This window comes from Xenia sp. Carnegie-2017, unplaced genomic scaffold (assembly GCF_021976095.1).
Source record: "Xenia sp. Carnegie-2017 unplaced genomic scaffold, XeniaSp_v1 HiC_scaffold_22, whole genome shotgun sequence".
NCBI classification, from domain to species: Eukaryota; Metazoa; Cnidaria; class Anthozoa; order Malacalcyonacea; family Xeniidae; genus Xenia; species Xenia sp. Carnegie-2017.
The window spans coordinates 8,666,084-8,691,132 of NW_025813485.1; the positions used below are offsets into that span (position 1 = coordinate 8,666,084).

At 34.9% G+C, this 25,049-nt stretch overlaps 1 protein-coding gene across 2 annotated transcripts; it reads right to left on the minus strand.

The window, feature by feature from the left end:
• Positions 1 to 24,629, minus strand: LOC124447188 (cGMP-dependent 3',5'-cyclic phosphodiesterase-like). 2 transcript variants are annotated; one of them, XM_046998080.1, is made up of 34 exons: positions 24,352 to 24,629; positions 24,142 to 24,231; positions 23,125 to 23,213; positions 20,128 to 20,234; positions 19,616 to 19,668; positions 16,715 to 16,777; positions 14,852 to 14,927; positions 14,704 to 14,756; positions 14,371 to 14,445; positions 14,055 to 14,096; positions 13,773 to 13,841; positions 12,971 to 13,007; positions 12,709 to 12,808; positions 11,723 to 11,834; positions 11,139 to 11,178; positions 10,293 to 10,356; positions 9,726 to 9,813; positions 9,331 to 9,388; positions 8,717 to 8,798; positions 8,080 to 8,114; positions 7,951 to 7,989; positions 7,335 to 7,408; positions 7,120 to 7,197; positions 6,905 to 7,027; positions 5,775 to 5,845; positions 5,565 to 5,687; positions 4,635 to 4,722; positions 3,869 to 3,916; positions 3,518 to 3,592; positions 3,032 to 3,131; positions 1,952 to 2,064; positions 1,653 to 1,691; positions 935 to 1,041; positions 1 to 441 (listed from the first exon to the last, which is right to left on the minus strand). In XM_046998080.1, exons 1-34 carry the CDS (start codon positions 24,385 to 24,387, stop codon positions 246 to 248), a joined length of 2,643 nt encoding a protein of 880 aa, XP_046854036.1. In that variant the 5' UTR covers positions 24,388 to 24,629; the 3' UTR covers positions 1 to 245. The 2 variants fall into 2 exon arrangements, with proteins under 2 accessions (XP_046854036.1, XP_046854037.1); XM_046998081.1 differs by lacking the exons at positions 23,125 to 23,213; positions 24,352 to 24,629 and having other exon boundaries at positions 24,142 to 24,227.
• Positions 24,630 to 25,049: the final 420 nt, after the last annotated feature.

A 25,049-nucleotide genomic window follows, 5' to 3' on the forward strand; every position in this document is an offset into this window, starting at 1 on the left:
TTCTAATTTCTTAAAAAATTATAATTTAGGCGCGACATTTATGTAGAATGACATCATTCCCAAACAATAATTTATGTGTATATTAAACATAGCGGTCGCATTTTTTATGTATAGGTATACAACTATATACAACCATTTTTCACATGGCAAAATAGCTTTGACATAAATATAAATTAAGAAACTATGCACATATAGTTTGAGAATCAGTTAACTACTTTATTTACAATAAAACACGCTATTCTAAATTAGATTCCGTTGTTGATAGCGTATGACACTTGCTCGTGGCTATGGTTATTTTGTTTAGTGAACGTTGACATTATGGAAGTGGTCGCCAAACATTTCTGATTTCCAACATTCAAATCGATTTCACTCCACTTTCCTTTGTTTTCGTCGATAACAGCACATAAGACGGTCATTTCGGGAAAAATATCGGCGAGCAACCTAATCAAACAACGAAAGGGGGGTAGGAGCTAAACACTTAGGGTTTTCTACGGGTTGGGTTGATCTTGTTTATGGACGTATGAGGTATTTCGGGTGGAGGGTTTTGAAAGGGGGGGGGGGATCAAAGAGTGAGGAAATGAGAGATATATTCATTCACTCGACGGTGGTTTTTACAGTAGTCTTTTGCAGTGAACTAAAAATGATGATGAGGTAGATTACTAACAAGTGTTAGTTTAATACTAGTTAGATGCTGAACGTTGTTCAAGATAGTGTTACCACATATACGCAATTTTTCTTGCCAGATTCGGTTGGATAAGCTTAAACAACCACCTGTTATAAACTTTGCAGCTATGTAAAACAGGTGGGAGGGTTAAAGCTCATCAAAGCAAATCTCGAAAGTCTTAAGCATTTATATGGCCACAATGTTTAAGAGTTTAACGAAATCCAAATATTGTTTTCTAAGAAGTGAATAACACATAGCAGGAAATCTTACCGATACGTGGGATGAACAATGCTATCGATGAAATCAATTTGCAGCTTTGGAATACAAGCCCGATCTCGATCCATCATCTCCGATGGTTTATTTCCCATAGCTTTCTCCTGAAAGTTCAAAGCAAACATGAAAAATGAAGTATTTCCTTTACTAGGTAAAACATCTTCTAGGAAAACGACAGTTTTCCGTCAATTATGGTTTCTGCGAACATTTCAATCAAATATTTACTTGTGTTTACAATTAAGTGCGATTGATGAACTGACTGCACAGATATTTTGATCCTTGCATAATTATTAAGGCCCCGTTTACACTATACAGGATTACTATCGTAGCAGGTTAAATTTCATTTGTACTAAAAAGCAGTGAATTTGTTCAACGTCAGAAACACAATAAAATAGACTAAATCTATCAGCTTAATAAGCTTTTACTCCGAACAGTTACCCCTTTAAAGCAAATGAAGATGTCGTGATGAGCGAATCCGGTATAGTGTAAACGCAGCCTAAGAGGATGGAGATTCCAGGTATAGGAAATGTCAAAGTTTATTGGGTTTCCAGATATTAATAACTGGAAAATTACTCGTGATGAAAACGAAAGGTTCAGAGAGGCACGGATAAATATCATGTAAAATAATGCCACATAATGAACGTTTTATTAACCTTGCTTGCTTAGTAATAAAACTTGGTCAATAGTGGCTTAAGTAAGCATGAAAATAACTTACCAGATCTCCCTGGGAGAAATATTCGGAGTAAACAAGATCCTACATAAGCAGATGAAAACATGTATAAAGTCAAGTCATATAAACAATTGATTGGATAAAATTTAACGTCTCGCAGATAGAGTAAGTTCTCATTCTATCCCCTCCCCATGAACATGCTCCGCGTTCTTGGAACCATTATATTAAAACACACCCTTTTTCAAGAATATAAACAGATAATTTGTACATGGAAACTTCAAAGAGTAGATAGACCACTACATTAATTTCCTCTGAATGCTGATGTATGTTAAATTCAGTCTTACCGCCGCAGTGCTGGCTGAATCAAAAGGTTTGACTTGATCGGATAAATCACACGACGTCATCATAAGATACAGCAACAGTTCTCTTTGAGCGACATCCGAAGGATTAAAACCGACTGAAAGTAACCACAACATAGTAAAATATTTGCAATTTTTTTATTGTATATGTATCACAATTACCATAGGACTAATGTCCCTTTCGGGGAAATAGCGCGCTATTATTATTAAGCGCGATTGGCTTAGAAGCTTTTTTTTATCACCCTAGCTCTTGGAACATTTTCTACTAAGCTACTTAGTCACGGTGCAACAACAAACTGTGTCCACCTCCACAGAAAAATAATTGATACAATTTCAATACAAAATTAATATCCTTTTCAATGCTGGTGACTGAGCTGCAATAACACCTTAAAAAAAAATCAAAGCTTGACTCCAAGCACAAATCCTTGACTGCGTAATTAATTAAAGGTTCTATCGTTTTACCATTTTCAAGCAAGAATAAGCCACTAAATGGTGCAGAGTTTCAAAATAATTAAACAAATGTTAGTCTTAGTTTCTAGTTGATGTTAAATATAATATACAGGCTATACCCCTTTTTGTTAAAGTGCATTAAGAGTATTTGCACATCGGCACTAGCTCGTACACAAACTTTGGTCATTTTTGTTCGGTTGCAGTTCTGCTTGAGCTATATCATAAATTTTCCATTGCTATAAAAACTAATCATAAACTGATCACCAAACTGATCATCTACCCACTATCAAGCAAGCTAATTTGTTATCAACAAAGGTAAAAACAAGTAGCAAATAGATAAAATAAAAAAATCTGACGATAAATTATCTAAAATACATACACAATTGAAACTTCATAATCTCAAGAAGTGAACAAGTAAACATCGATTTAAAAATGAAAGTTAACTGCAGCTTAAGGATGTTTCATTCAAGACAATAAAATTTTTTGTGCTAAATACACTTTAAACGAAGTTTTCAGAATGGAAGCATTTTTGAAGTAGCTATCATTTGATTTTATGAGTGCTCACGATCTACGTATAAAATCATCGAGGATGTTGAATTGACGCAAACAGTTTACCTTGCGCGATCTTTTTCAAATCCTTCAGAATTTTAAAATGGTGTGACAGATCTGTCGCCAGGATGATTTTTCTCGTCAAGTTTAAGACTTCGTGGTATTCCTAGAAAAGAAAGGGGAAATGATTACGTCATTTACGAAAAGTCGTCGTAATAACCAGCTCAATATTAACTATTTCATGAAAAACGCGGTTGTCTTGTTTTCGCTTTTTCACTCGCCATTGACGGTTACGTATTTTTCAATTCTATTCAACTCGAAAACGCTTGAAATAAGGGGATGGAACAGAGACCTCATAGCTGGGGGAACCTTTTTCAATTGACAACCAATTTACTGGGTAAAATTTAGCGTCTTGTCTATAGAGTATGTTATCATGTTATTCTCCCTTTTCATTTTTAAGCAGGCTCCGTGCTCCCTTTGGAGAGCATATTCGCACAAAAGAACACGTTCTAAAATGTCGTAGAAGAAATGTAAATGCAAGGGCTAACTTACTTTTTCAGTTAAATTTTCGAAAATATTACATCCTTCCGTGTTAAGAACACAGCATGTCTGTGCAAAATGATGTCTCTATGAAATAAACAAATGTCAGAATTTTAGATAGTGTATTTTAAAATCATACTTAAAGCCAAAAAAAAAAAATAAAAAAATAAAAACGTGTAACGAACTTGAAGTAAAAAATATGAACTAATCAACATAGTAAAATGACATTACTTTATATGTCGACCTATAAAGCACACTTGAAGTAACATTATGAACCAATCAATGTGTAAACATGATATATTTTTGGATGTTGTATCGCAAAGGATACCTAAATTAAGAAATATAAAAAACTAGCAGACATACCTCCATTACCGATCCTTCTGAACTGTACAAAGCAGCGAGAACTGAGTTCTAAAGCAGCGAGTAAGCATTAGAGACATTTCGGTAAATATAAAACATTCCACTCACAAGTACAAGCTTTCATTACATGTGCAATTATATTTTTTGTTGTTCAATAGACTATCATAAAAGAAATAAAAGATTAATGCAAACAGGATTATGCAAACCAAGGACACCTTTGGGAGAACACGTAAGTTGATCAGCGCAAGCCCACAACCAACGTCTCCGAGGTTTGCATGAGGCAATATAAACAAGAAAAATAACTTTCATCTCTTTTATAAAATTACGACATTGCAAAACAAATAAATTTAAATCAAACGTTTTATTTTTTCTAAAACATATTTTGATCGTTGATTTGATTTTGAAAATTCTCTTTCATCCATTCAATCCAAGGAGCTCAGATCAGTCTGCAAGGACTATGACAAAGTCATGTATAAATTGATGAGCGAGCGCGCTGTATCTTTATTTTATAAAAAGTCATTCAAAGTTTTCTACTTATGTGAATAAAACCACAATAAATCTTCTTACGATGTGAAAACATTACAAATCGAAAAACATTTATTGAAGTCGATAATTTTAGTATTACATCAAATAAAGTAACAATCTGATCAGAACAATGTTGACAGACGCAAAAACAACTTTTGGAAATTAATTTGGATGATTTGTATTTCAAACGTTTCCTTGTGTATTTGTACTCACAAATGATGGAGTGCATATAATAATAACTTACAGATGACACTTGAAAAGCGTTGTTAGTTCCACGATGATCAAGATCATGACACAGACATGAAACGAAGAGAGAGAGAATCTCCAAGTCACTAAATGAAACAAAAAACATCTGAATCTCATGGAAGAAAAGAGGTTTGGTTGTGATCTCGTAAGAATAATCGATCGATCAATCAATTAGCGACTTATGTAGCCAGTTTAACATGAATGAGCTAATAGATAACAGGGATGTCGGAGCAACATATGAAGTGCGTGGACTATAAGTCTTCAATTCTACTATAATGTCTTAAAAAACACTTCTAAACAATAACTTTAGCCCAGTCTAAATATCTTTTTGGTTTTGCTGTTGCAAAAAGCCCCTCCCCCCGGTTCCGACGTCCCTGGATTAGAATTCAGCTCAACGTTGTCCATGACGACCACAAAGATGTTTCGACTACAACAGATCGATCTTCAGCGAATGTTTTGAGCCTTCTTGGGGTATCATCATGCGTGCAGATGTTTATAGTGCAGGTTGGTACAGTCCTGATAAGAATTGGTAGTGTTTGTGCTGAGTCTGCTGACTGACATTTATAAATCCTTAGCAATAGTCTGAGGTAGTCATCTTCACACACAAGCCCCGCGTCTACACTAGTGGTTTTTCCGATAAGTATGCACTTTCACACGAAAACGCACTACTGTGATGAAGCGTCAGTCGACACTAACACCAACAGTTCTAAGGACTGCACCAAACTGAAAGCTCAACATCTACAAAAATTTAATTAAACGTTTCGCCACGTACATCTCAACCTCGTTTTCTCTCCGAAGAAGACAAAGCAAAAGAAGTCAATGTAATGTTTAGATGTTCGACTATTACTTCCTCTTATAACATAACTTTTACATTTATTTCTGTGATATTTTCTTGAACTTCACACGCGCTATGAAACTGCATACATACCTAAAGCAATCGATCTTTTTGAGATACTTCAATAAAAGATAACAAAAATGACTGACTGTAAACGCATGGGTCCAGTTATGATACGGTAGATCTCGATAGCCTTTCTTCACCATAAGAACAAATCTAAACAAATGAAGAAAAGGCGAAAATTAGTCCAACACGGGAAAAAATTGAAAGAATAACGAGCGAAAGCTCTGCAGCTTTGCACACCTTACTAGTGTTTCGTGCGATATTTTCCATTTTCGTATAAGATCCAGATCTTGAAACATACAAAAACATGCCTAGTAGATAACGAAAATCACTTTGCATTATAAAAATATAGATGATCACCGATATCAAATAGGGTCGTTTAGATGAATCAACAATAAAAAGATGCTTTACAGGTTCAATAGTAATTTTAACGTCATCTTAAAACGTCATTGTTGAACTGCAAGGAATAAACTAACAGTTTGCAAGTTCAAACACATCGCAAAGATTCTCAAAAGAGCAAATTAACACGGAAAGCACTATAGTATGATATATCTTAAATAAAGTTTTACTTCTTTTAAGAAATCTCGCTATTAACCTTTTCAACAGAGTGCAGCTTTATTTACATTGTGGCAACGATTATCAAAAAGGTTTTGGTCGAGGAAAGGTGAATTGAAATAAACATGCGCTGCGAAATACATTGCTCTTACTGGATTCTATATTTTACATCCAATAAAGCAAAGTTGCATAAGAAACTCATCACAGCATGAAGTCGTTATAAATATACAACACGCACCGCACCTCACCTCACGTCCTATTATCGTTTTTGCCGCGTTCCTGGCCGAGGGAGTTAAATATTTATAGCACAAGTGATGGGCAATACTATTGAAACATTTGGACACAGATGATCCTTTCTAACAATACCGCTAATTCAATACAACTAGAGCTTGTTGGTCCTCCACATGATCAAGGAAATAAACATTAAGCATGATGCCTTTAGCATTAAACAATTCACAACAAATCAAAGCAGCGTAGCGAAAATTCGGCCTATTTATACATGGGATTCACGTTTAGCAATAACACATATACAGGCCAATATTATACTCCTCGATTTCGTTCTTCCCAATTGAGACGTGCACTTTTATCAGAGCCTGTAATGATGCCTATTCATGAATAGTCAGCGATTTGCATCGTTAACGTTTACCCTCATGCATACTCGTCAGCAGTCACGATAACGCAAACTCTCAGAAAAAAATAAGAGCGAGCGAGCAGTTCAGTTGATTATACAAAGGTCAATAGTTGGAAAGTGTGGGCTATAAATGGGTAAGAGTCGTAAGAGTTCGTACCTGTTGGTACCTGACGACGCAACGTACCTGTACATAGTCAAGATTTGGTTCCAAACGAGGTCTGAAGAACAAATATGCAAATTCTTTGTTTACTTCATTGGGGAGAAGAATCGTTTGAGAGGTGTAATGCTGAACGTCTTTCTGCGCAACCTAAAAATTTACAGAACGTAGTCATAAGTGTGAAATACGAAAACGACATTATCTTTGCGCAGAAAGACATAGACACGGGATGTGAAAAATACCTTCATGTGATAAATCATCAACTCGTTCGTAATCTTGTCTCGATTTTGAGCGTCCGTCACTTTTTTGTACAGCAAACTCTAGATGAAGATAATTGATAGACACAGCGTTAAAATTGGATATGTCTACCTTGTCATCATCTTGATTGCATATAGCTATATTTGAAGCACGATAGAAAGTCCTATCATATAAAGGTCTAAAATACTTCCTCGCTTACATGGCAAATACTAATACCACAGAAGATCGCAAACGCTTTCGTCAAGTCCTCATCGAGTCGATTGAAAGCAGGGCCTGTCAATGGCAAAATAAATTTGTCAACGATAAACACATGTACGGATATACAATAAGCAAGCACATATAGGAAGCAAGCATAAATACATGCAGCTAGCAAGTTCCTTCAGTAAGTTAGATTTCATCAGGGGTTGTCCGTGAAAATCACTTGCAGCCTTTTCACTCAGTACAAAAACCTACGAAAGCATTCGTTGCTAATACTAACGAGAACTCGAGAAGCCTTACTTATAAAAAATGTTATTTCCGTTTACAATACCAGCATAACTATCTTTTAACACGTGTGACCTATCCACGCTTTGTAATTTTTTAAAACGTTTATGTTCGAACGTCTCCTCATATAAGCCCCGACTTCAAACACAAATGGATACTTCTGAAATCTCAAACTCAAGAGTCCGGGAACTACGTTTAATTGGTAAGAAATAAGAATAACTGATATTTCTGTTCAATAAATGACCTTTAGAAACTAAACTTTATATGACCACCGGCAACAGTCGACATGCAAAGATGAGGCCCTATTTGATAATAAGAGGAGAAACTATTACCGTTAATCTTATTGATCAGTTCCCCAACACCAATAACCTCTGAAAAAAATATATGTTAGTAAGAAAATTCGATAAAAATAGAACTGAAGCATGTATAAAATACAGCATAAATTTCCGAAGAACGCATACCTTTCTCATCTCTGATTGGAAAGCAGAGGATGTTCCTAAAAGTAAAAAACAATCAGATGAGTTCTTTACACACAGGTGGAGGAATTTTCCAGGTAAATGCAAAAAACGTAACGAAATAAAATCTACTTTGCAGACGTATTTTCATCGAGTTCTTCTCGTCAGAGCTCACAGCCGTTCTTCTTATATCATTATTGAAGCAATTGTTTTGTTTATTTTAAGCAAACGTGTAAGCTGATGACAGCACTTAAAATGATCTTGATTTTTTTCTCGCTCATTCTACCTTTAAAACATTCATGCTCAAATTTACAATGATCATGAAGTCGTGCAACACCGTCGAACACGTGAAGCACATAGGGGATTGACCACGTTAGGCATTGGGTATGATCACGTGCAAAAACGTCTATGACCACAACGAATTAATGGTACGAGTACATGCAACATGGGATATACATAAGACAACATGAAAATCAAGGGGGTACATACGATAACCACAAGAAGTTTTTGCTAGGCTATAGTATTTACAATATAAATATAAAATTATAAATGGTAATAACAATTTATATCAGCCCAAAGAAGACGCGAGATATTGTTGTGAATTCCTAGTCGAACTTTAACAAATATATAAATGAGGACGAACCTTGTCTTGAAGCCGGTTTTCCTGTCGATATCTTTACAAAACTTTGGATGAGAATATGCGTCTTTAATATTCAGCATTACACCTTTTGAATGAGAATTGGTCGTTTATGAGATGAGTACGCACTATGTATGCGAGAGTTTCTTAATTTCTGGAGCTTATATTAGGTCAAAACCGAATGTTACTTTTGGGAATTGTGGAAATTATAACTAAAAACACATCTTTTAAGGGTATCTCAAAAAAAAGAAACACGCAGAATTAAGCATGCATACCGAATAAGTTGACTGCCTAAATTAAACAATATTTTGATGAAAGTCAAACTGGTAGTTTATAATGCATTGAAAGGCTTTATCTTTTTCCATGAGAGACGATGGTATTGTGGAAGCGTGAAACTGATATGCGCCTCACCAAAATGCTGTTTAATTTATGCAGCAAAATGATTCGATGTGCATGCATGAATTTGAATTTTCCGTTTTTTTTGAGACACGTGTATTGGCATGAGAATCATAAATACAGAAGTGATACATCTTATCTTCTAAACAAACAATACATACAACTAAAAATTTCACGGAATTCGTAGAAGCATATACTATCAAAGTATGTTCCTTAAGTCCTACCGGTTTGTGCGACGTGTCCAGCTATACCTTGCCCAAATGCAACTCTTACTTCTTTTGTCTAAAAAAACAAAAGCAAACGTCAGAGCAGTCTGAGCTATGACTGTCTTTTAAACCAGTACTCTATGTAAATGGTGCGTGATGGAGCAGTATATCCCCCAAAATGCAGTTCCTTTGCAGATTGGATCATACAATTAAAGCATGTAAATAGTGACGTCTTCCATATTAGTGACGTAGCCATTGGGAGGTGCTGGCCCCCCTCCCTTAAAAATATTTCTGGCTAACAAAAAGTATCTTATAGTTATCTACTCGTAAATGTAGTAAATATTACATGATTTCCGTTTAAGTCGAATAAAAAATCAGTGAACTATGTGATAACTAATGAGAAAAGACATTACCTCGTCTCCGCCATCATTCGCTTTATGATTGAAAAAAACTTTGGAAACCAGTTCTTGTCTTTCCTTGTCAACAAGAAACAGCGAACATCTACAGATGAAGTTTGCGAAATTTTTAGTGACGTTAAACGAGACGGTGTTTAGCTACAAGACGTTGACATTAACTTTACAATTGCTCTCAACATGTTGAGCCTTAAAGATGATAACACAAAGGATCATTTGTTAAAATACGCACGACTGTGCCAACCGCGTATATACAGCTTTACATATAAAGAGCAGTGAGTTCAGCAAAAAAGCGAATGCGCCCATTACTGATCTTGCACAGTGCGCATGCGTTAGCTCAATCACGTATTGGTGTCTGGAGAACAAAGTAAATGTCAAGCACTGTTGATTGAATGAGATATTAAAGCAAGTTCAAACTTCTCCAGCAACGCTCAAGACCACTCAACAGGGTGAGAATAAGATATATGTGTGGCACGAAAAAATTCAATGGAGTGTCTCTACTGTATATCGACTGTACTGGGTTCCAACATGCAGCTATACACAACACATGATAACAAATATACATACATTTCAGCTTGCGTGAGTTTCTTTGCTCCCTGCAGGATTTCATTGAGAAGAACAGAGACATTATCTGTGGAGAAAATATTATTAATGTAAAAATAAAATACTTAAAATATGAAACATACTCCGAATAAAAAGTTCATGTTTAACTCAATATTTTTATCAAGATAATTTTTATTTTAATAGTAAATTGACTTTGCAATAAAATCACTAAAACACTGGAAGAAAAAAAACAAGATATAAGTTGCAGGAACAAATGTAAGATGGCACCAGGCATTGCCTCATGAAATCAAGGGCGAAACTAGCACGATAATTAGTGCAGAGGGTGTTATCAAGGACAAAACTAGCACGCTGATTTGCGAGGGGGTTATCAAGGGAGAAATGAGCACTATGATTGGCACGGAGGGAGAGTATTCGTGTATTTAGCTCAGGCAGACTGATTTGCTTTGAAAGTGAAAAGAAAGAAGTTAAGAAGCGCTAAATGTATGAATATACACTATTCACCCCCCTTCTCCTATTAGCATTCTAGTTTCGCGCCCCCCCATGCATGCAACATAAACAAGAAAGTAAATAGCTATAATTGACATCAGTTGATAATATACATCATCAAAGTATAAATGGAAGACTTTTTGAACAAACAACTTGATTTTCTTTATGGTTTACAAGCGCAAAGTACAATACATTTCAAAAAGTACAATAAAGTAAATCATTTTTACAAAAATTTTAAAGATAATCGGAAAATACAGATTTGCATAATAGTTTACAGCTCATCACACATTTCTGGCTGATAATTTAATCTTTACAATCATTCATGTATTGATCGCCCCAAAAAAATGAAATCGATCTGCTTACCCAAATGAATGAATAAATTCTTTGCCACGTTTAACAGATGCTGAAAGGAACAAGTAACATTACAATGAATAAAGCTCGATTGAAACAATTTCTTGAAAAAACGTGACGTCATATTGACATATGGTCGTCAGGTATATTCAAGAGGAAATGTTAGGAGGAAAGTGATCATATATTCAGTGCTGCCTACTGAGCTAAATATATATGGAAGGCTACCCCTCGTCAAAATTTGAAGCCAGTATATAAACTAGTTCCCGTCTTTCCACGCACAGCTAGAAGAAAGTTCTTTTACAATGATCTAGAACCCGATCTACTAGATATCTCACTCCAGCAAAATTCTATAGTCACGAGAGGGGTAAAATTTGGCTTCTTACAAGTACAGCCGTGTTATCCTTAAGGTAGCTTTCCAGTTATACATATAGTTCAATGGTGCTGCCCGAGTAATATCTTTTGAAAGTTTACAATCGCTTTCAAACCAAATCACTCGGGCAGAGCTATAGCTACGCGGGTATTAAAAAAACTGAACTCCTAGCAGTAGGCAATTGTAGTTACGTATGCATTCTATAAGCCAATAGAAAGTGAGAAACCTCTTGTTGACGACGATAAACGAGTTCTTTCTCCCATTCTAGGGCATTGAAAAGTTGAGCATAAAAATATTCACATGTTGAATTCACAGTTGCTTCTTTTGATGGAGAGAACCTGTTTCAAAGGTGAAAAAATATACATCAAAACGCTGAAAGCAAAAGCATTTTTTTATAGCAAATTTCACCAACGATTAAACCATCAAAATAATAGACTGTCATCTGGGCATTTTTCAAACTGCTTTACATTATGATGGTCAATAACAAATATTGTTGTATGAGCATTGTGTATGTTAATGTGATCTGTTCATTTGTAGTCCCATGACTTGAAATAAATGCAATGTTTCCTGATGCGAGACAAGTGAAAAATTGTTTCCTGCTTACTTTAATATCATACCAGATAAAAAACCTACAACCACATTTCTCGAGTTTATTAAACGACGAAATTTAATTAGTAATAAAAGAAAGATTCAGAAAACACACCTCCAAAAATGCTGTGGTCACCCTTACGGCATTTTGCAAAGAAATTTAACAGAAGGAATCTCCTCCGAAAGACGTTGATTTTATTAAAACTATGGAAATCTATCTTTGTTTCTCTACAGCAAAAACTTAATGCATTTCGTCTTAGGAAACATTGAGACTCTCAGAAAACAAAACTCACTACTTCCTTCTAAATAGTGAATAGAACTTGTTACAACTTTTTAATGCTGAATTTGAAATTGGGTATTCTTGAATTGAAGAGATGATACGTTCTCCTTCTGAAGCAAGAGTGACCTCATTCTTCATATGCCAGTAAGCAAATCATCATAAGTGAAATTGGTGCTGAGTCATTTAAGAAAGTATTATTATATATGCTGGGGAAAACTTTCTTTTTGTATGGTATCAGTTGGGCATGACACAAAAATAGAGTTACCACGATAAACAACATCATTTTCATAAAATAGATCGCACTCTAATTCGCCTTCACAACGGCCAAGAATAAGATAACAAACCTTCCCGATGAACGTTCGTTAAAGAGACAAACAACGCAGAATATATTTTTGCTCTGACTGTGCAATACAGGCACACATATCAGTGAGGTCACAGGAACATCTATAATTAACGTAACGAATATAAACGCTTATGAATTGCGTGGTGTTGGTGAACTGTATGGATCTTTTTCTTAAGAAAGTAAAATCTTTCATCAAAAAGCAAAAATAAATCACGATAGTGGCAAAAATCAATCTAACATGACGCACACATATATTTCGTTACCTGTTAACGTTGAAAGTCGTTTCTGACAAGGAAAATCCTGAAAAAAATATAAAAAATAGTTTTACTAATGTTAAACAGCATACACTCTTTCTTCCTTTGTTTTTTAAAATTATCATTAGCAACTGTAATCTTATTTCCAAGCTTTTAATTAGTTGTGGTCAAATATGGTGTTTCAGTGAATCTTCCAATTAGACCTTGTTCGTAAGATGCCGTTTCCAAACGTTATACCGGTAGAGTTTTAAACCGTTTTCCCTTGTTCACAAAATGCCGAGTTTCGTTACGTCTTGGTGTCGTTTTCACATAAAGACGGATTGACGCCGGCTTTCAGTTTATTAGTGTCATAACTATTTGAGGTCTACCCGTTATAGATGACGATCGCTATGACGGCTGAGTTTGAATATTTTACCGCATCATTTTTAGCAGAGAAAATGTTTTGTCGAACCGTAATGCAACTCTTACGGTTAGGTGTTCACACGTAACGGAAAAGGTATAGTTTTGTACCGTTTTCAAACTATTCCGGTTTGTGTTACGGTTTCATACTTTTTCATACCGGTATCATGTGAACGGAGTTTAAGAAAATAAATATTGTAAACACAAATACAAATGAAGAAAACACCAACTATAACGAGGAAATATAAGATGCCGTTTTATATAACCTGCAAGTAACTACGCAATGATCAAAACTTCCCTCCTATATCGACATGCACTTGTTGCACGTATACATGTTCATGTCTTGCAAAGAAACACAAAGCTAGGGCAAGAAGTTCCATGTACGATCTAATAGGCTATACTATGTACATACAGATGTTAAATTTGATAGGTTGATTTTGGATCCATTCTTCACAACGTCTTCGAAAATAGTCCCCGCCAACTAAACAAAAGAAATGGAAGAAAAAAATTAATTAGTGGAACAATTACATCGTGCAGCCATATAAGACCACCCCAAAAGCTGAAATATACTTTACTACCACATTTCATATAAAGTGTGTGATAGTTCCATGGGATTGTGTACTTTAAAGAAAATAATACATGTCCAGCCCTTTTGCGGTATTTTATGAATATATGCAGTTGCACATGGCAATACCTCGAAACGATTTTCAATTGAACATCCATTAGCGTTTTTCATCTACAAATATAGAACGAAAGAGGAAAGACAAAAATTGCAAAAGAGCATTGCGTGCCACTGGGGGACTGGGGGATAAACCTGTAATACGAAGCACAATGGCTACCAATTCAATGATATCGAACGTAATGCTTGATTATCTATTATGAAATTAGAACAATACAATGCGTGCGTTGATTTATTCCTAGTTACCTAGTAAAGTTTGGATTAGCCTGCGCAAAGCGATCTGTAGCTCAATAAATGAAAATTAAATTTTACGAGATTTGAAATTTTATACCTTATGATAGAGTTCGTCTGAAGTATGATCGACGGCTAAGATAAGACCAGAGGATGCTTCAGTAACCTCTTGAAGCTAAATGAAATTAACTATGCTGTTTAGCAAAGCTATTGGGAGAGATGGATGTCAATGAACATATCATTCAGCGGGGGTAAAAATGGATTTTAATACACTCAATTATTGGATGTCAATGCCCGCATGAAAGTATCGAGGAATCTTTGATCATACATTAATGTGGATCGAGAAGTTGTTCTTAGCCGTTGTAGTGAACAGCAAGTCTATCACACAAATTCACGCACAAAATTGAGCAAACTGGGAAAACTTCAAACTTACGTATTGAACTATTCTTTCAGATAGCAACGCAAAGCTCTTTTCGTACATATCACCTAATTATCAAAAGAACATACGAGTGAAGTAATCATTTTTGAATAAATCAAAGCATACACATGCGTATCAATCACAACGCTTAGTGTCAAATTACCTAAGAGTTCAAAATGTTTCTGTTTCTTAAAACCACCGCGTAGTCGTCGAAGAACATTTTCATAGCTAATGCTGATCTGGAAATACGTCAATAGAATTTATAAAAATCTAGATAATACTAATAATAAACTATTTAATAAGAAAGTCAAGTAAAAGAGAGTTGCCAAATAAGATAACAAAGTACGTAAAGCATGTCAGAGCTTGACCGGAGTATTTTTTTTCTGCAACATTGTTTAATTTCTTTAAAAAGATTAAAAAGAGTGATCGAAGATGGCTTTCTTAAAAATTATCGATTCCTCTATATAGAAACATAGTTGTAACCAAAAAGCTTTTTCTTGTAATATTAACAGTATATTTAGGCTATTTGTCGTCCTTTTGTCAAGGCTATTTTCGTGTATTATATCTTGATAAGACAACTTGTTAAACTAACTGCCTAATTTGCTACCCTATGGTTATTCAGGCAGTTAGTGCTCATTATAAAGAGAATAGAATTTCTATTGTATTTATTCTTTATTCTTCTCTTTACAAACTATTGGTGTAGGTCGCACTTGACAGTAAATGAACGTGAAATTTTCCAACAATTTTTACTATAAAATGCCGGTTTGATTAAAATAGCGCATGCTTGATTTTGACATTAGTGCATTCGTCACCATGAAAGTGGCGAACTAAAATTTTTTTTTTAAATGAGTCATCGATAAAACGTCGTATAAAATAAGTCAAAATTGCACAGCGTGAAACGATCACGTGATTTAGTGAGCTTTGCCGATAAAGCAGACAGGCGAAAAATTAGCAGAGACACAGTTTATTCGACAATTAAGTTTCAGCAGTTTCTATTTATATCTCTCTCAAGGCCACTCTTAATGTTGAGAACATCAGCGAAAAAAATCTCGTACCATTTATAGCAAGAAAAGAATCAGTAGCTGGCAAAATATCACTCCTTTATAACTACGAAAGCTTCTCTACAAATATATAAATTCATGGTTATTCCTTATCGTTCTTTAGTCTGTGCATGCTCTACGACTACACAACGACCTGAGATTTATGAAAAACGAGTAATAAAAATTTTATATGGAACGTTAAAGAAACAAATGCCAAGTACAATGTCTGATAGAAACCTTCTAAAAGAAGAAACCTTCTGATGTTTAAAGGATAAGTGTCAAAGTCAAAACTCTAGAAATTATTTCACGTTGATCAATTCTAAAGTAGCCACGAGAAACCAGTGATTTTGAATAAAGCTTCGAAAAAAATGAAAGGTGAAATTGCCAAGAAAGGCATTTACTTTATAATAACTGCCTCTAGAAATTCGCATACCTGAAACTTTACAACATTTCATCAATGAAGTGTGTGTAAATATTTAACTGATTAGTTAACAAGGTGATTTTAATATTACTTTTTAACTTCAATTTTTGTCAACATGACCTCTGTAAATAACAGATTTGATTTATGACATAACTGATTGAGTTTTTATCGTGTCTATAAATTCGTGCATAATAATAACAATAATATATTTGTTCCTTTGGCAGTCATACAGTTAAAACGATATGATAAAACTCAAGAGCAAATTTATTCACATGAATGAAAGCATAATTCATGATAACCACTAGCAACCGAGCTAAAAGCATATTCGCGTCGAGTTGCTATTATTCCCGCAGCTGGCGGACTTGCTTGTCGGAGACAATAAAATCATAAGTTAAATTGACAAGAGACTAAACATATCAAGACAAGATGTTACACTCCCGAAGAACAAAAGCCATGACACACAATCAAACTAACCACGCATCGTTTTAGCTATATCAAACCCAAACCCTTCGAGACACCCATGGTTACTAAGTGCAATCCGTCTAGACGTATATATACGGTATACCTGTTTAGCAAAGAACTCGAGTTGTTCTTTTTCATCTTCGATGAACTTTGCAGACGTCACCATCTGAAAAAAATCAAGCGAAATGTTATAGCCTAGGTAGAATTCACGCACAGCAAGATAAACTCACTGGTGGAACGTTCATTATCACAAGACCGAAATCGGAAATCGTCGTTATTCTACAAGAATTGAACAACGTAAAACACGGAAGCTCGATAGAAAAAATGCAGCTTTATCAGTTCACATAATCTCAGTCATTGATAAGAAAGAAATATTCACTTTGCCGTTTGATTAAAGTTCCTGTATCCAAATGCAGAGTCGCGTTGGCTTGCACTCTTGAGTTAACAAGAACAATACCTATCGTTAGGTGAATCATTAAACGCTGAAGGGTTTATCGAGAACTACGTCAAACTCGTAGTTTTCATCATAGAATCCAACCGTTTAAGCTAATGTATGGTACATATTTTTACATTGTCGTTTGACATAAACAAAGGCATTTCTACACGATGTTAGATTTATTTCAGCTCTTACAACTCAAGAGAGCGTCATTTTTAGGTTGAATAACCATTAAAAAAATGAAGAGGAGAGGACATACACGTAATAAGACGTCACCACAATAGCTACATCTCTACCAAATGCATTTTATTTAGGAAAGTAAACGCGTTTCTAAATCCTTCTCGTATATTATCATGCATGCTGTAACATGAAGCATACAGAACAAAATTTAGCAGTTGCCTGCTCAGTCATAAATATGACGGCAGACGATGTGGATAGACACAATTAATGTCAGTGGTTAATATCCATGACGAACACATCTTTGTTCGAACCACATTATGACGTAAAAGCTGCGATCAAAACAATAGAAAATGATAAAATTATTGAAATTAAAAATTTTGTTTGCATTTTTGTTTCGTCTTCTCCTTAGAATATGATTTCTTGTGCGTCATACGAATTTTTCAACGACTCGTAATAGTAGCAGTCAAATAAAACATTTGCAAAACTTCACTAAACACCACTAGTCCAAATACAGCGCATATTTCGCTACTACTCCAGGACAAAATTGCAAAGAAATTGAAAAATATACAATCAAGACAATATGAAAAAAATACGTTCTAAGCAATATTTCCTAACCTAAGTTATATTTAAGCTTATATTTACACTAGGAGCTAAGTTTTTTTAAAGAATTGTTAATATTCGAAAGAAAAATATAGCACATTCTAAGAGTAATTTTACGTAATAAACTCTTGACAGTAAACACTGGGCATTCTTTGTCTCGTATAAAATAAATGGGGAGGAGGATGACTACAGGCGATGAAAGTAATGGCGCCAAAGTAATTAAAAGCACTAAACTAAAATACATAGATCGCTACCTGAAGCAAATAATTGAAACCAAATCTTACAACCTGACACCCGTGTGTAGTGTTTTGAGATTCCCTCGCTGAGTGAAAATTAATTGAACTACACACGCGTGTCTGGGTGTAAAATTCGGCTTCAAAAAATATTCGGCTTTTCCATTACAGATAGCGTTCCATGTATTTTAGTTCAATGATTAACAGTGACGCGAAAGAACCCAGGGTCATAGGTTGTAACAAAACCCGTGTAGCAAAAAACTTGGTAATTATTATAAATTAATATTGTTATAATCACCATAGAAATAGACAAGTATTATACACATAAATGAGTTTTTTACCTATTTTTCTACTTCTTCTTCACTAAAGCATTCTGGCAATGAAAGCAACGAATTTTTGAAGATAGATTTTTGTGCGTCATTTAACTGTCGATTATTATTTCGAGAAATTTCATCAAAAAGCAGTCGGTACGTAACTTGAAACTAGCTCTACGGTACAAGACCATCACACTCAAACTTAAGTTGGACAAAACACGATTGTCAACTCCAATTAAATGAGCAACTAGATAAAAACCCGGCTCTAGTCGGAGCATTATATTGCAATAAATATACGCAATAACCAATTGTTTGTTTGATTTATAAAGTTTTTGTTTCTTGTTACAGACTGCTTGAACAGGACGACAGGTTCTAGTTATAGTTCACAATAAATATTTTATCGAAGCCATATTCTATCATCTGTTATTGTTACTTTACCTACCTTGCCGCCTATTACAGCTATAGGTTCGATTGCAGCTTTAAACAGCGATGTTGTTTCTTTGTGATGATTTTGTTTGGAGTATAGTTAATGAAATAATAATTATACACAATGACGTCATGCGCTGTATTGGTAAACAATGTGAGAACAAACATTATGCCATATTTGCGTAACTAGACTAGACGCACATCGTAATTATAACGACATACAATGCATCTTTGGTTTGACAAGACGGCGGTAGAAGAGTAGTTTCACCCTCGAGATTGGTCAAGTGACAAATTTTAGTGCCCCGGAGTTGTTAAGCAGAAAACAAAAAATGTAACAAAATTGAAGATTTTTGGTACATTTGCGCTTCTGAGTCCGCTCCCGAATAGATATTTCCCGGCTTTAGGCCCCCAGATTTCAGCGATAATTGACGTACTCGAAAGTCTAGAGCAAATTTTTACAAAATATGCCCGGATGACTTTTCAACGACACAAAATAATACGAGGCCAAAAGAACGAATGCTATTTTTGTTCTTTGAAACTTACGAGTTCGTGTTTTTTTTTCAAATGCTAAAGGATCTAATATCTGCTTGATAATTATACAGCAGAAAATGTACGAGACAAAATATGCCAACTTCTGCCAAGAATGCATGCTACAAAATGTGTTATAACAAATCTTAGGAATGAATTTTTAAAACATTTCTTGAAATTTCAGATGTTTAGAGTTATAACACTCGCAAAAGCCAACCAATCACAATCAAGTATAATTTCCTGCTATAATGCAAGACACAAACGTAGAGTTTCCGATATCTACTTACCACAAGCAATAAAACGATTCTCTCGTCATCTCTCTTCACAGGCCAATAATATACTAAAAGAAATATAAAATTCTGCCATGAATGGTTATAGTTTCTATGATGTATAAAAAACTACGATGGCTAAACCAAAACGAGGCTTCATCAAGGAATATACTTATGCTCAGTTGTATTTCTTGTCAAAATTGAATCAAAATCAACGAATGTTTATATCACAACACAAATAGCAGAAGAGACCCTTTCATTTCACGTGTATGGAAACACTCGGAAATTTTAGTTGGTCGATTTCAATGACTAAATATATCGGCACTTTTTTAAACATAACGCACTCGCAAACCAACGTCATTGTACATTAATGTTAATAACGATGTACGTCAGCAGCTAATTTTAGTATTCAGATATCTGACAAGATAGTTTGTAATGAATCTAATGATTCAAACTCTAATGATTAATTGTGATGTATGGCTTTTTAAGTTTTTTTTAAGTATAGCAAAATGATTGTTAAACTTGAGTACATTGCCGGCCATCTTTTATAGGTTTCCCAGCTTCGGGGATGATATCTAACAGAGGATCCATTATGTCCAAGCCAGGACTTGACCAATAGTCATCTTTAAGTTTACTCCTGTGGTAAAAAGAAACGCATTTTTAAGGCAGAATTATAGATGAGTAGGGACACAAAATGTGGCTACGGAACATTCTTTAAAATTTTGGTAACAAACAAAGTACTTGAATTGCGCAACAAAAAAAAATTACAAATGAAATAGAAATGGGTCTTAAAGGCAAGGTTCCACTCAAAAAAATTGTAAAATCATCCAGGTTACACATGCTGTAACCGGACTAAATACACAAAGTTGAAAAATTTCTACTCGAAAAAACATTCAATTTTTTCCACTGGAAAATATGATCGCATCTCTAGCCGTACTTAGCGCATGCGCAAATTATGGAAATCTATGGAAATGGCCTTTAGACAATGCTTTACTTCACAAGAAATTCGCAAAAGAATGCATGTAGTAAAAAAATGACTTTTCATACGGTCACATTGAGCAGCAATCAATTATTATAACTTTGCATACGTTGAAAAAGACAAACGAAATACAGTTATTTTTATGTATGTTTCTGACAGCACATGCATTTGCAAGAATCCGGAAACAATCATAAAAACAACACAATGTCAAAAGATACGAGCATTGCAATCAAAACACCAGTTTTAAAGTATGGGTAGAAAGAAGGAAAACAGTTTTTCGAGCGTACAACAATCTAGAAAATATTGAAGAACTTCGCTATCGCTCTGCACTTCACAGTCAATTTGACTGATTGTAACCTCGAAAAAATGCATCACAAGGACAGTAACCAAGGAGTCATGTGTGGTGCGTACCCGCTAACTGACAAACTGCAAACGTCAATGACGCTGGCTAGAAAGCTCTGCTCTGCGTCAATTCATTTTTTTCACACACGTCTGAATCAAAGACATAAATGATCTGACGACTTTATCTGAAGACATTCCAATGCATGTAATGTTTTCGTTCGTTTTATAAAAAATAACAATGTCGCGTCTCAATAACACAACCTCCCTTGCCCAGTTCAAATTTCACCAAATTATATCTTTGTTTATACGCCGGTGGTTTCATTTCGTAAATGAAAAGTGGTTTACATTCAAAATAAACGCCATTACGTACTACGCGAATAAGATATATGTATATCGTCAATGGTCGCACAAGTTAAAAAGAAAGAGACAAACTGGCTGGTCGGTGCTTCATGATTTCATAAAAGTATTTTGAAAAGAAACAAACACCATTCTTAAGTACAATTCTCACAGACTAATAATTAGGGAGGGGGGTGGGGAGGAGGAGAGGTATTTGAAATGAGTTTAATAGGGCAGAACATGTATATTTGCTCCTCAATTCAGTATCAATCTGCGTAGGGTACTGACTATTTTGCATGATTTACGGTCAACACCGAGATGATCAACCTGCAGAAAGACATTACACAACTTACGTTAATAATGAAGTTATCAGGAACAAATTTGTATTAGAATAACTTCGCATGATGAATCTTATTGTTTTGAAAAGCACTCTTGGACGAACCAATTTGAAACATGTTTGCTAATGTTGACAATTTAAAAATAAGAAGTGTATATGTGCGAGAGAACTTAAGCATTGGTCGACAAAAATTTGTGCATATCTCATTCAAATAAGGGCGGAGTAAGGGCGACGCCTTATACGTTAGCACACTTATTAGCCATGTGGCAGAGACACATCTTTCATTCACCAAAGGCGGCGCTTGTGTGCAAGTCCTGTGACGCAAGTCTCGTTATCTGATATAATTGAAATTACCGAGACTGTCACCTGCTGATTAAAAAATGAATTACATGCACGATCATAATTGCCATAGCCGATCAGAAATAAGCGAAAAACAGACTGCGCTAAACCGTCGGTTGCCTATAAAAACTTCCTAGTTTCGCACCTAGCTCGCTGCAAGCAAAACTCACCCATCAGAATATTCTAGAGGTTTTTAGACAGCGCAATCGAAAAAATATCACCAGCAGCTGTAAGCGAAAGTTCATAGGAAATTGCTATTCAATAAAACGAAAAAATTGCTAGTTCAAGATTGTTTGCAGGCGATGAGATCGTCCGATGGTAAATGTTTTGTTCAATAGCCACATACACAAATCGGATCATTGGGCAAAATTCAAAATCACGATACGCGATGGACGAAAAAAAACTCGAAACAAACAGACTTGAAATCACAACGCAAAACAGGCACCAGAAATGCAGATAGCGATCTTAGGCATAACAGAACAGACAGAGGCAGAGCCCAGACATTTCACGATTCATTGCTTGAATCAATTCCTCCTTATTGTTCGGGCGCCATTTGCTGTCAACACTCTAACGCACTTGAAATGTAATAATGAGCCTTCATTACTTTGAATATTTTTACATTTTCGAGCGTTTCAAGATCTGCTCATTACGTTTTTTCTAAGAAATGATTTTTCAAATTTAAGGGCAAAAGTTTCTTGAGGGTTTGGTAATGATAATATTAATAGATTTTCACCCAGATAATCTTTGTAAAAATTTGAATGTGAGAAATTTCGACACATAATCTGTGAGGAGGATTAAAAATCAAACACCGAAAAAAATATAAATTTTTTTCAACATAGCCAACTTTATTTTGGTACTTACTCAATAGTTCAAAGTAGGCAACACTAATTGTAAGCATCCAAGAATATGGAATGTTAAATCATGTGGCCTTGAAGGTTAAGATAAAGGAGTCAACTACATTAAAAAACTCTCCCCCCCTTACAGGTTTCATGTAAAACACAACACTCCACTAATCTCTTGATATATTTGGCAGAAAGGTCCAAATACAGTGAACATCATAAAATAGCATAAAATTTGGTGTGTGAATAATCAAGAAAGTAAAGATAATGAACACATGAAATTAGGAAAACTCATTAAACCAGACATATTACTACAGAAAACTCCAATAACACCAAGCAAAACAGTTCAACTTACTTGGGAAAGGAATGCCTATGAGCTCCATCACATGACAAAAATTCAAGTTCACCAGATAAAGGATTCAGAATATAGCACAATTGCTTTAACTAATATAAAATAACAGTCAATTACAATCTATATATTGTTTAAAAGATCATTTTTTATGTTTTTACAGAACCCAAGAAAAGTTTCATTGATGGAGGCAAATCTTTGACACCACACTTCAGGGTCTAGAAGAGTTGTGCTGTTTGCATGCAAATGAACTAAAGTAATTGTTTCATCAAACGGACAAGATTTGTGCAAGCGTATGTTGTTTGACAACAAAACCAAATTATGGACTAGTATGAAGCCATGTATTAATTAAAAGTTTAAAAACAAAACAATCTTGCCATGCAATCATTCAGCCTTTAACATAAAATTACAAAAAGGCAGAAGTGAAAATTAATCTGTGGGAAAATAAATGTCGTATAGCAAAAACAAACGTAATTTCAAGCAAAAGCATTAAAAATTTATCTATTTTCACGTCATTCTCTTTCAACTGAAAACAAGGTGTCCGTAATTGCTTGTGCTTTAGTTTTTCTAATTTCTAGCTTTAATTACGACAAATCAGACAAAAATGAAGATATACCAACGGGCACAATGGTGTTTATGCTTTTAGGTAAGAAAATGGATGGAACAGCAATAAATATCCGTTCTATTCTGTCTGTTTTAGCTACATAAATACATTCACGAATTGAACTTCTATCGGTATACAAGTTTTGACATTTCGTGCAGCTTGTTACACCACGCGTTCGAATAGGTAAATTTCGTTTTATAAACAATATTAGCAAAGTTTGACAGAAATCAAAATTCCAACGGCGTAGTAGGGTATATTAAATAAAGCGAATTTCTTCATATTAAATTTCAATGCCTCGAAACACCGACCAATTGCAATCAAATTTTAGGCAATCGCTTCAAAGTGCTGGAATCAGTAACAGAATACTCGTTCAATACGTCAAAGCATTATAACTTTATCTTAGTGCCAAACATACTTACTATTTTTTCGAACTGTGAAAGGAGCAAGTTTCTCGTAGCCTTAGCAAAGCCATCGAGATCTTCGGCAGAACTCAATTCCAATAGACTGTTCTAGAAGTATTAAAAGTTGAAGATTTAGAAATGGCGATCTGCAAGGCTCTTCGTGTAATATAGAAGAAACATAGCGCAAATGACATAAATTTCATAATATAGCGATCCATATGAACAGACCTGAGTTTTGTTGCCAAGAATGATTGATCGCGGCATTGTATTGTTTGACAAATACGAACTCTACAGTACACGATAATATAAAGTTTTGTCTATACATGGGTCAACCTCGTGTGGCCCAATGGCGCTGCTGCACGGTATCTCGAGTAAACATTACATCAACGCATATTTGGATTGAGAATGCTTTCAAGGCGCTTCTCTTTCATGCGGCTGTGGCAGTTATTACGTTATATATAGTTGGTATCTTATTATTGCGATTTTCCTGCTTCTGCCACAGCCAGGTTTCATCATGAAAGTATTTACATGCCATATATGGAGCTATGACGCAAATCGTTTGTCAACGTGTGACTGTGATTGGGTCAAAATTACGTAAATTCGTATAAAATAAAGATATGGAAGTAGGTAGTATCGTCATGTTTTGGCAGTCACACGAAGCGTCTGTCCAATGAGTTTTGATTGCTGGTACAGAATAAAGCCAATCGAAATTGATAAAATGCTAAAGAAAACTTAAATACGCTTATATGTTCTTGGAACTCGCACAATTAACTAGCCAGTCTTTTCTTTTATATATTATTCTTTTTCCAATGTACGTGACTTTATTTCATCTCAGACTATAGTCAATTGAATGCTAAAAAATACAAGCACCTTCAGTAGCATAGACATTTACCTCTTACGTCATAACTCTATTCAGCTAACTTTCC